At 40.9% G+C, this 13,111-nt stretch overlaps 1 protein-coding gene across 6 annotated transcripts in view; it reads right to left on the bottom strand.

Annotated features, from left to right (window-relative positions):
• The window catches only part of LOC121285635 (mucin-2-like), a 94,621-nt gene that overhangs the window by 60,664 nt on the left and 20,846 nt on the right, over positions 1–13,111 (bottom strand). For all 6 annotated transcript variants that reach the window (XM_041202274.1, XM_041202276.1, XM_041202277.1 and 3 more), the window contains exons 9-16: positions 12,263–12,388; positions 8,661–8,781; positions 8,438–8,576; positions 8,234–8,326; positions 8,079–8,151; positions 7,846–7,983; positions 3,013–3,168; positions 383–477 (exon numbers count right to left, since the gene is read on the bottom strand). In XM_041202274.1, coding sequence (XP_041058208.1) covers positions 383–477; positions 3,013–3,168; positions 7,846–7,983; positions 8,079–8,151; positions 8,234–8,326; positions 8,438–8,576; positions 8,661–8,781; positions 12,263–12,388 — 941 coding nt within the window. The remainder of the gene's footprint in view (positions 1–382; positions 478–3,012; positions 3,169–7,845; positions 7,984–8,078; positions 8,152–8,233; positions 8,327–8,437; positions 8,577–8,660; positions 8,782–12,262; positions 12,389–13,111) is intronic.

Genomic DNA, 13,111 nt, shown 5'->3' with positions numbered 1-13,111 from the left:
CTCATCCAGCTGTAAGCAAATATATATCCATTGTGAATAACAAGTATTTTATTGACCCTGACTAAAATCCTAACAATCATCCCTAGAAGCATCTTTGACATTTTTATAACTACATGATTTAATAGTGGACCTAATAATAGACAAATAATTACATTAATGTACTGAAGGAATATTGTCTGTTATACAATAAATGCCTGATTTTTTTTCTTACACTGCATTAATTAAAGTGGTTTATTAAGGAATTATCAGAACAATTTATATTTAGTTTAATCCATTTCCCTATTAAGTGTTCAGCGGGTGTTAAATATAGACTGTGCAACTTATTTCACTTTGATTCTGAAAGGTTTTCGCTTGCACATGCCTGCAAAATATTCCTCCTTACCTCATAGTATTTGACGTAATCTACTATAGAATGGCATTTATGAAAAACACCATTAGGGTTTATCAGCTTGGAGCAATGTCTTTTTGCATAGGAATCTGCAACATAATAGGAAGATGTGATTGTTTATATTCCAGAATGGAATACATTGAATTCAGATAATTTCAACAACTTAATCTAATACAAATATAGTGAAAATAACTCATGCCTCGGTGAATAACATTTGAGAAGTTCAACTGATTGAAAATTCCGCTTTGACTATAAATGAGACCAAAAAGCATGTTTTCTCCAATGTTAATGAAATAGTTAAGGTAGCTTTAGAATGGGTCGCTTTCAAATATTTGTTTTATGAGAAAGCAATTTTATTAGTGCAATATAAACTTAGCAGTCAAAATAGTGTAAAAGTTCATTCATCCAGGTTCAGCGTACAATTGTTGGCAGAAAATAGCTGAATGTCTACTGAGCAAAAGCTATCAAAGCTGTTAAATACGAAAAAGCCTTAGGCACTGCTCCTCACTTACGCCAGCACAACTTCTGCAATACATCAGCTGCCTGGAGCAATACGTGTTGTGAACTATCTGCCTGCTCCTCTGCGCTCCTCGTCCCCAACTCTTGCTACAATGCAATAAATCCTTGAATGCCCCATGTTATAACCAAGGTCTCTGACAGCTGTGGTAGTACATCTCCCCTTTAGTTAAACTCACCAGCTGAGTTTGACATATAGTAATTCAGCAAAACATTTTGTAAGCAAAATGGGCCATTTTGTCTCACTCTTCACTTCTTTTTCTAAAATGCTTGATTTCGTGGTTCAATGCTCTAAGCATTATCATGATCATAATTCATTATCATAATTATGCACAGCTTTAGACATGGTTTCTGGCAGGTGCAGAGAGTGAGAATGTAAAGTGAGAATGAAAAATCACAGGTCAGTGAAATCGAAAGTGATGGACAGTTACAGGAAAGGGCTAATATAAGGTTGCAAAAATCCTTACAGACATGGGAAAGGCTCAGAGAAACTTCATCTCATTGAAAGCTTTTGTCAAGTCTGAAAAGGGAAAAGTGCTATGATGTGTGGCAAGCAAAAAAAAAAGGATAAGAAACCCAAGATGCTGGCACAAGGTTTACAGAAAAGTATGGAACAGCCCAGCACCTGGCTCCCTGTTTGAGGGGTGCAGAAGTGAAGGTGGTGCTGCATGAAATGATTACAAGAGGGTTGCATCACTCTCAGTGCTGGTCTGCTGTCAATAGATCACATGCTTATTGGGTCAAGTATCAGGCTAAAGCAGACTGTTGTTATTGAATGTGTCAGCCCTTGGCCACATGATGACTGCAGGTGTATTTGTAGCAGGTGGTGAACAAACTATATCAAGCTCGCCAGTAACAAGTGAAGGTTGCTGCCACCATGACATGCTGCAAAGTTATTGCTTCTGAGAAAGCATTGATCAGGCATTCAATTATATTGGTAGTGCCGGAGGTCAATTGGCCCAATTTTCTTTAGAAATTGAAACCTCTGCATTATCGTCAAAGTGAGGTGGGTTTGGCTGTCTGCAATCGGTTTCAGCCAATGGGCATAAAACACCTTACATGCAGCCAGATCTGTTGGCACACCTTAGTTTGTCCTTCCAGATGTCTTAAACAGGGGCATTCCTAATGAGGAATGCACTGGTGCCAGTTATAAGGCAAGGGGAGGGGTAGGACAATTGACACAAAGCTTCAAGAGCACTTAGGTAGCAGACATAAAAATGAATTAAAAGAAAGATTGTTAAGAATTGGCTTTAAAGCTACAGAATCAATTAATTTACTGTACCCTTTAGATCAATTAATGCGCGCAACTGATTTTCCTAGAAAACTTATTCAAAATGGGTGCCATTTGGACCAAAAGTCTTGTATGCAGAATATTCCCAGCATTTTTTAAAAAGCCATCTGCTGTTAAACATGGGGATCCCATGTTCAATAAGGACCAAATGACTTGCTAGAGAGTCAGTAACCATGTGTTGCCGCACAGCATCTTTCTCTGATGGCCATTCAGTCACTTTTATCACCATAGCTGGCCAAGAATATTTCTACCACAATAGGAAAAATCAGCTTTGTGAAAATTGAATACACCTTAGCCATAATCTAATTGAATGGAAAAACAGGCTCATTGGCCAGCTGTACTTCATACCTTCATTACTGACCAGTAATAAAACTGTTGAAAATGAGTAGTGATATATTAAAATAAATTTATAAAGCACCTTTAATTGCAGTGAAATATCCCAAGGAACATTTGCAACAATTGACAATCCATTGCTGCCAACCCAGAGTGAAATCCATGCCATGTGCACAAATTTGCTGAACTTTTTCTCCTGCTAAGAACTAGTTGAGAATAAAGAGTTCTATTTCAAGGTTAGGAGGAATTTGCATGTTAGCAAAAATTAACAAGGTAACTCTCAATTTCAACAGAAATCTACAATGATTCTGCCTGATGGAAAATGATTGCCAGAATTTGATTCGGTGTAGGACCCACTCTGTGCCAGCAGGTTGATCCAAGAGAGATGGAAGGAATGTTAGTATAATGGTTTGTGATGCAACCACACACTTACAGAACAAAATGAAGGTATTAGCTGAAGGTCAGGTGTGAAACAGAGCATTACCTTTTTCTGAACTAATACAAGGGTATTCTGGTTCAGGGTGTTTGCATTTTGAATCATAACGCCACGAATGAGCAAAATTGACAATCGATTGTTCCACCATATTCTGTGAGGATGTTAAGTCATCAGCAGCATTGTCATTAAAGTTGCCACATAAGCCTGGAAAATAAATGATTGCATAACATTACAAAAATGTAAAGATCTGATTTGGTTAAGCAGCTGTTTTAACTCAGCTACATCCTCAAGTCATAGTTAATTTTTCGAAACAGCGGACTGAATTTTTCTATCAGCAAGCGGGGGGGGCCTGCTCGCCGATGTGAAAATGACGCAGGATGACGTCGGGGGGAACCCCAGACATCATCCCGCCCCATTTAAATTTTCAGGAAGGCGAGGGCACAGCAACATCAGCTGTCTACCCGCCGACCTGTCAATGGCCAATTGAGATCATTGACAGGATAATTAAAACAGTTAAAGGCCCTGCCCGTCCAACCTTAAGATTGGCGAGCAGGCCAGGAGCCCCAGCGGGCTTCTGAAAAAACATGAAACCTCATCCACTGGCGGGATGAGGTTTCATGTAGGGTTTAAAAAAGTTTATTAAAGTTTCAGTGAAATTTATGAACACGTCCCTTCTCATGTGACATTGTCACATGAGGGGGACATGTTAAGGATTTTTTTATTTTTCTATTTTTAATGTTTGAACAACTGTCAGCGATCTCCCTGAGGCAGCACTTAGCCTCAGGGAGATGTGTGCTCTTTCATGCGCATGAGCGAAAGAGCGCACTTTCACTTTTGGGGAATTCCCCTCCCCCCTGCCCACACAGGAAGCGCATGGCATTTCCCGGTGGACATCACGCTGGGTGGGTCTTAATTGGCCCGCCCACTTAAAATGGCAGCGGGGCCCGCTTCTCTGGTGGGGATTGGCTCCCTGCCCGCCCGCCCGGCAGGCAGAAAATTCTGCTCAGTGTGATAAAGTTTATTCCTCGAACAATAATAAACAAAATATGACATTAAGCATTTTATGAGACTATTTTAATATTTGCCTTTGGCTCATGTCTAAACAGTCCCATTACCTGTGTCCAAACTCCCCATTCCCTTTAAAGTCCTTGAACCATTGTTATCTCCTAACTGTAAGAAACAGATATTTTCCACATAATATAGAACCTTCATAGGATATTCTAAACAGCATTGATTCTCTGGAAAGATGATTTCTAAACACTTTGACCTTGAAACAGTCTTAGCAGTTCAAGCCGCCATGCTGACAATCCTAAGCTGTTAGGATGGTGCTGTGTGTACCCCCTTGTCTATGTAAGTGTTTGGAAAAGGGCCAGAATATGACTCTTAGCAAGATGTAAACTAAAAAGCTGGCCTCGAGCAGGGTGACGCATTGGAGGGGTGGTAACCACCCTGTCCTGTCCAATACCTGTCCTGTGTCCATTGGTCAGAATAGTTTGAATAGGTGATTGACACTGGGTAAGCTAGCAACCCCCCAAAAAGTGTATATATGGGGAGGTCCTGGTGAGGTTGCAGTACTTGTCAGTAGCTGCCTTCATCAGAATGGATGAGGTGGAGGAGGCAGATGAGATCAGCAGACTCTGTGCCAGCCAAAGCTTATCTTTTGTGGTCAATCACAAACCATTGCCTAAATTCTGTACCTGTTGCTGGCCACCACTTCAGGCTGTTCCCACTTTTTGACCCAGAGCTGACTTTCCAACCATCTACTTGCACCCCCATAACATCTCTAATTTAAATTATACTTCAACCCATTTGATTCTGAGAGCCTCCTCCATGCCATTATGACCTCCAGACTTGACTATTCCACGTTCTGAAAACTTCAGCTCATTCTAAACACTGCTGCTATGTCCTATCCTGGATGGGTTTAGTCCCACTCACCCAGTATCCCTGTTGATGACCTTAAAAGGAGCAAAAGATGTCTAGGCGAAGTTTGTTCTGAATAGGGTGTGACATTGATTAATTGCTCTCTCATCTTCGTAAGACATGAAAGTGACTGTAAACTGTGTTAATTAAACCTTATTTTCTCCTTATTTAAAAATTGACTTTGCTGAACCAAAAACAAGCCTGCTACATATCACATGGCTAACAAGTTGGTTACAGTTCTGAAAAATTTCAACAATAATTACAGGACAAAGCTCAACCCTCAGTTTTGTGGGATATCATGCCTATCATTGTGTGGACCATTTACAATCAATGAAACAAGAGATCAGTGGATGGCCCATCACCCCAGCCTGGACTTACAATAAAAAGAGAGCCATTGAAACTTTTTATACCTACGGAGGCACTAATAGCCACCATCTATCTCCTAAAGTGAACAATGAATTTTGATCAGAGACATGTAAACTGATTATTAACCTAAAACTGACTCAACAATGTGCAACACCACATGATCTAAGCTCCTTTGGCCTTTGGAAAGTTTTAATATTACATTCCTGGACTCCCCCGGCATCTACTTGCACCCCCATAACATCTCTAATTTAAATTATACTTCAACCCATCTGATTCTGAGAGCCTCCTCCATGCCATTACGACCTCCAGACTTGACTATTCCACGTTCTGAAAACTTCAGCTCATTCTAAACACTGCTGCTATGTCCTATCCTGGATGGGTTTAGTCCCACTCACCCAGTATCCCTGTTGGTGTACAAGCAGCTTGTGTACATCGAAGCAGGACTCCAGACTGATAACAAAGTCCAAACCTCCTCAAAGTCTGGTTCTTTGGAAGGTTCCTGCCAATGCCCACAGAGTGGACCAAGCTTCTGTATACCAACATTACCTGATTGCTTCACCACCAACTTTGAAGGAATTCAGCAACTCTGCTTTCAGTTAGCTGAACCCGTCTGAACTTTAACTCCTACGTGAAGGAACCCTCACTCTACTCTGACATTCTGAACTCTGATATTCAAATAAATTAATATCCATATCTTTGATTTCATTTTGTTTTAAGTTATTCCTTGCTATAAAACTCTTTTCTTTCCTATCTCCTTCTTTTGTGCTTGAGTGTGTGCATGTAGTTGTGATGAGTATTCCCTGGTCTAAATGTATGAATAAACAATACTGCTGATTTAATCCTAAAGAGAGTTTGTGGTGAGTCACTTTAAAATTGACTTCACAAACAAAGGGAAACATTTTCCCCTCATTGATGGAGAAGTGCAAGAGCAGACCTGGGTGGGCGAGCCTTCAATCAGCACCCCCAATTGGGGGTGCGCCACCATTTTACATGGGTGGGCCAATTAAGGCGGCAGGAAGTGCTATGCGCACCCCATGTGGGCAGGGGTGGGATTCCCTCAGCCAGGAGTGAGCGATGAGTGATAGAAAAGTGTCCCTGACAGGTCTCCTCATGTCACGCTGTCACATGAGTTGGAATATATCCATAACTTTAACTGAAACCTTTATTGAAAATTTAAATACCCTCATGAAACCTCATCCCACCCATGGACAAGGTTTCATGCTTTTTCTGAAGCCCACCAGGGCTCCCAGCCTGCCTGCTAACATTCAGGTGGGACGGGCATGTCCACTAATGATTTTAATTGTTTTGTCAATGGCCTCAACAGGCTATTGACAGGTTGGCAGGTATGCAGCTGACTCGGCTACACCCCCACCAACCTGAAAATGGAAATGATGCGGGTGATGTCATCCCACGTCATTTTACGCATCAGAGAGTGGGCCCGGCCCTCGCTCGCCGACCGGAAGATCCTGCCCAAAGAGTTTGGGGAAACACGCCACATCCTTTTTCAAAAATTAAAACACCTCTGCTTATGGCCAGATAGTGAGAAAAATAAAGTTCAGTTTGCCTCTTTCCCCTGTCTGTAACGGTGCAATAATATATATTATGGGCAAAATCTTTAGCTCTACGGGCGGGTGTGCGCCCAACCCACTCGAGTGTAAAATGATGTGCGTTGACATCGGGAGAGTGTCCCAACGTCAATGCGCGATATTTCATTCGGTGGGCACATGCCAGAGTCAGCAGCTTGCCCGCTGACAATAAAAGGCCTTTTAAGGCCATTAAAGAATCAGTTAAACAGAATTTTTTGCAGCCCATCCACCCTTACGGTTGGTGGGCAGGTGGAAAGGCCAAATGGTCTTTACACTTTTTGGGAAACCTCATTCACAGGCAGGATGAGGTTTCCTAAAGCAAATAAAAATAAAATAAATAAATTTAAAATTTAATTAATAATATGTCCCTGCTCATGTGACAGAGTTACATGAGGGGACGTGTTTTATAACATTTTTAATTTCTTTATTTCTTTTCAGCTCTTCATCTCTCTGAAGCAGCTTTGTGCCTCCAGGAGATTATCAAGCGCTTACTCGTGTGCATGTGCGAAGTCCGTGCATGCTCTGCTTGCCTTCTCCCCTTCCCCACCCCCCCTGGGCCTGCATAGGCAGTGCTGAGCACTGCTGCTCATGTTTCACACTGGGCCTTAATTAGCCACCAGCGTGAAATCACCTTCTGATCTCGATCGTGGGCAACAGTCAGTTTCCCGAACGGCCCCGCCTGCCTCTATCAAACCCGCCCGACAAGGGTGAAATTCTGCTCTATGTGTTCCTTGCATGTTGATTATTGATTTTCTTCAGATGGTATAGATTGGATTTTACCCCAAAATAGATGTTTGGTTAGGATTGGATGGGGGAAGTTAAAGTCAAGAAAATGTGTTTTTAGATACAAACCCATTTCCAACTTAATCATTTCAGGCTTTTACTGAGATAAGGAGGTTAGTGCCTGTCTCCTGGATCTGAGTGATTGCTTGAAAAGCCCCGGAGATTAGGCAGACCTTCGCCCCCACCTCCCCCACCCAATGGTCAATAAGCAGCTATTTAGCAATACCTTTTACAGTTCCTTTACTCTTTTCTGGCAGCGAAATGTACACCTGCATAATGGGAGATATTTGCACTTGCATTGTTAGCCCAAACGATGTTGAAAATTGAATGAAGTATGAAGACCGTTCAAATATTATTATTCCATCTGTGGAATTAAAAAAAAACAGTTTAAGTTAAGTTTGAACAAATTTAGCTTTTTGATTAAGAGGAGGAATTAATTTTCTTCAATTTTAATTTTACCCTGATTTTGAGGAAGATTAATTTCTTTGCCACCAGAATAAATGTTGCCCTTGTTGTTGAATTCATATGTGACCTATAATGAAAAAGATTAATATAGCATATTCAAGCATAATTTAAATAAATAAAATAAGTGCTTAAAAATCACAAATGCTTACCTTATTTTGAGTGTAAATAACACTTCCTAAGCAGATCTGATTAACTGCAGTTTGACATAGGTGCATCTCAATATTTACTGACCAATCGTTTCCCTGGGGGGTTTAAAAAGTTGGACTTTAAAATATGGAGCTCAAAATCCTGTCAAACAAGGATGGATATCATAGATACTGTCTACCACGAATGTAACAAAATATCTCACGTACAAGAACTGCATAGTATTTGCAATTTCCTCTCAAATTATAATATCTCCCATCAAATGTTGTAATGTGTGTTCCTTCTTCTACTTTGCAACTTCTGCGACAGCTATGATGAGAACAATCCCATAGTCCGCTATTACAAACACTAAAAAAGAGGCAAATGTCATTAGCGAAATATTTGACAACACATTGTTGAATTTTCTGATGTGAGCTGACTTAGAGCCATTACCATGTCTGGCAGTCGGTGTCCCTTCTATCCCCAGCATCATAAATCTTTCCACTATATACACAAGGACAACTTGAATTTCTGATGCATTTGTTGGTGTCTCTTATGTTATCAAGGACAGTGCCTGAAGTAGAATAAAAGTATAAGTGCATTGAATCCCAACTAAGGCAAAGTTTTCATTTATAGTTGCAACACTGAAAACTTTGTTATTATATAAGGCTGAATTTCATCACCAAGGTAGGAGCAGGAGTCAGGAAAATTCCTGCCCACCTCAGGAGAAAGTGCCCACAAACGTAGGATCTTCATTGCTGGCAGATGGACATGGGTTTGAATTGGGCGGCTGGCCCAGGAAATAGATTGGGGTAGCTACAGGAGCTGCCAGTGCTGAGGTGGGCTATTTCAAAGACCCGCTGTGGGACTTCACCCTAGCTAAAATAAAAATAGAAAGAATCTCCAGTCTTCTTACCTCACATCCTCTCAACACCACAGACACCCTATATGCCCCACTCATGCCACTTCATGCATCCCACTAAACCCCTCCATGGCCCCTCAAGCCCTCCATTCAAAGTTATGGCACTTCCATGCCTATTGACCCATGATACACTGTATAGAACCAGTGCACCATGTAGTGACAGTAGGATGTGTAAAAAGCTTTGAAGAAGTCATTCATTCATTCATTGCTTCCCACTATGTCAAAACAAAGTCATTTCGCCATAGCCCAATAAAAGTGCCAATCATCCAGACCCTTTAAAATGTCAATAACAGCAATTGCAAGCCCTTGAAAACTGTTAGCCTTGTGTAAATAAGCATTACAAAATTGACTGCAGAGATCAGCAAGCCAGAACTGTCAATAAAGCAATGTTTTCTCTAGGGCTCAGGTGTTTCAACATGAGTAATGGATTTCTGGGCACTCAGTTAAGCTTCATTATGGAATTGAGACCCTCCATTTTTAAAGGGCTCCAGAATCATCCTGACTTAGCAAAAATCCACTCCATTGACTTCTGCCTGGAACTGGAATTTTGGTATTTGGTCTAGGCCCAAATTTTCAAATTTATTTGACAAAGAATATTTCTAATTATAGGAGATAAGTTGCTTAATAGCTAGGATGCCAATGAGATGTAGTACTCAGAACTACTCCTGATTGTCTTACGGACTCAGAAGGGAATTTCCCAAAGTTTTTCCTAAGTTGGTCCCAGGCTGTCTCTGTTCTTTTGCCTCCCCCAGGAGATTACATTATTGAGGGCCAGATGAAGAGTCCATGTTGTTCCCTCTCAATTGGATAGAAAGACTCAGCTGGCCAGATGGCCCGATCATGTCCTTTTAATTTCAAATCTAATTGGGTCCCTTGGTACTGTAAAGAAGATTTATGAAGCGAACATCTTGGCTTCGCAGATGTTTATATTATCAATGTTTAGAACACAACTGTGAAAATTTTAATTTGCATGATCAGGTGCTGCCAATCAACTATACATATACAAATATTCCAGAAGTGGCTGCAAACCACTACATTCCACTCCTTAGCTGGTAATGTTCATAAGCAGAATTACTGTTCACAAATTAATTAATTTACAATGAGGCAGCTAAGTGTTCACCAAATGTTTAATCTCTGGGTAAATATAGAACCAGGTCTGGGCAATGGCATTACTTAAATGGGTCTATCTTAAGACAGACAGCAAATTAATCTAAAAATTGGATAATTATCTGAATAGAAAAAGACTACATGGCTGTAAGGAAAAGGCAGGGGAGTGGCACAATGTGAATCACTCAGAGGACCAGCATTGACACAACTGGCTGAATGGCTTCCTTCTGTACTGTAACCATTCTATGATTACATGATTCTAAAGCAGGCATGTTTCCTTTAACAGAAAAATATTAATTTTTTCCCCTGTTTGTCTCACAGTTTGGAGACAATGTAATAATCTCATTGGATATCCTCTTTGATCACTAAATGTCTTTATTGAGCATTTCAAACTATTCACAATTTTGGCTTAGTAGACACTCTGCACTGTGACAAGGGGCCATTACCTTTTGTCCTTTAAACTATAATATAGATTCCCATTCCTGCTGAATGGCTTCTATATTCTGTTATAAAAAATTGAGCAAACAAAGTACACATTCATACAAATAAACCGACCAGGAAAGCTAGGATTTAACTATTTAATCCTGCAGTGCCCATATCTATCAATCTTCAAAGCAATTGCATACTTAAACTCGAAAGTTAGAATTCTATTTATTGCTGGGTGGTGTGAACTAGTTTGCTGTTTCAAAGTGAATCCCTAAGAATTTCTGGAGCTAATGCTTATTTTATTGATTCTTACAAAAGGTGAATGAAATGAAGAACCAGCTCATGACCACAAACAGGATCAACAGAAAAGAGGAGATCCCATTCTTATTTTATCAAAGTTTTGACCTAATAGAATTTGGCATGTATTGCACCTTTCTTAAGTGTAAAGCAGCCACTAGGCAGTGGAAGATTTTGAGCAAGCCTTGGTCATACTGCCACATTTATAGGGCTCAATGTTAGGGCGTTTCCAGGCTGATCTGCAGCAGCATCTCATCTCAATTATTAAGGTGAGCCCCAAGGACCATTTTCAATCAATCTTTGGGACCCTGGCTTTTGGTGCATACAGTTACCTTAATGCTGGACCTAGGCTTGAAAACAGGTCCACACTAATTCCTGCCCATTTATCTTTGCTGGAGTGACTAACATCTGATATATTCAGACCCTACACATTAAATAGCTGCCATGAGATGCTTCTGTTATAAACAGTTGTCTTTACTCATGAGAGTGATAATACAAATTGAATATTGTGGAAATTTTACATTTTATCAGAGGCAATTTTTATTCTCCATCAAGTCTCTCGTAGACTGTTAATCTAACTTTATTTCATGTACAAAACAACAAATGGGATGGTGGTCCTCAAAGTTCAAGCACCAAGACACAGCCCAGCCAAGTGGAAAGAGACAAATTCCTGGTGTCAACCACACTATTATGCATAAGTGCAACGCAGCCTCTCATCTAGAGGAAAAGTAATAAAATGGGAAGATTCACCTGATGCTCTCATGTGCTTCCTGGATGTCAACCTGTGCAAACTAAAGTCTGCCTACTGAGAATATTATTGGCGGTCAACCATTCCCCACCCCCTTTCTAACTTACATCCGCCAGCAAAGATAAATTTTGTCCTTAACCTCCGTGAATATTGCTTCCATTTTCCTCATTGGTTGCCAATCCAATATCACCTTCAAATCCCCACTCAGACATTTACCACTTTCTGGTCACCCCTACTTTACTTTCTCACTACTTTTACACCAACTCCCTCCCTGGCTACATTTACCATCCACAGAACCTCAATCTCTATCGTTTCTATTTCTTCTCTCAATAGCTGATTGTTGCACACCTCTCTCCTTCTTTCCTCACTGTTCCCTTTTCCCTCTGCTCATGCATCATCCATCCACTGCCTCAAATTGATACCGTTATTCCTCAACCTCCAAACCAGGTACGAAAAATTCAAATTCGTCTCAAGCTACCCATATACAATGCCATAAAATCCGAAGCATAAAATGCAACACAATAAATCTGTCTCAGTCAAAATAAAAATTGTTACCTGTTGGACATTCACAAGAGTTTACACAGGGGTCATTTGTCTGTTGAGGTTTTGGATCAGTACATGTTGGAATAATTTCTGAACCACAATGCTTGTAAATCTGATTCTCAGGACAAACAGGCAGTTCTAGAAAGGAGGAGTCAAATGTTTCATATTTTGTTTTATAATGAGTACAAATACACACATATCATTACACAAGAATAGAACTGATGTTTCAGGTTGATGACCTAATATCATAAGACGTTCTGATGAAGGGTTATCGAGCTGAAATATTGGCCTGGTTGAATTTTCATCAATGAGGCGGGTAGCGGAAGATGGTAAAATTGTCGACTTCCCAAGCCCACCTAGGGAGAAAGTGCCCGCAAGGGATTTACATTGGTTGGGGGTTGTGGGGGGTGGGGGTGGTGGTGTGGGGTGGGGGGTGGTGGATGGTGGGTGGAGGCTGCATCAGACCAGCCAATGCGGGTAAAGGTTGGAGGCAGCCACAGGGACCACCAAGTGCCAAGGCGGACTGTTTAAAAATCCAACATTGTTGCTCTAGGATTTTGACTAAGTTATAATGGAAGTTGCAAGGCCCCTTAGCCCTCACTCCTTACTTCTCAAAAACTCCACATGCCCCATCCATGCCACCTCATGGCCCCTATGGAAGGCTATGCCTCTCCACCCGCCCCCATGGACACTCATGCCTTCTATGCCAGGTTATTACCCCCATCCACCACACTGCCCCTCATTCCCCCATGCCAGGCTATGGCACTCCATGCCCATTGACCCATTATACACTGTATAGAACCAATGAACCCTATAGTGACAATAGAATGTCAAATTAAAAAAAGCTTTAAGAAATATCAT

Source organism: Carcharodon carcharias, chromosome 13 (assembly GCF_017639515.1).
Source record: "Carcharodon carcharias isolate sCarCar2 chromosome 13, sCarCar2.pri, whole genome shotgun sequence".
NCBI classification, from domain to species: domain Eukaryota; kingdom Metazoa; phylum Chordata; class Chondrichthyes; order Lamniformes; family Lamnidae; genus Carcharodon; species Carcharodon carcharias.
The sequence above is the reverse complement of the archived record's forward strand: the minus strand, read 5'-3'. Positions and strand labels throughout refer to the sequence as shown.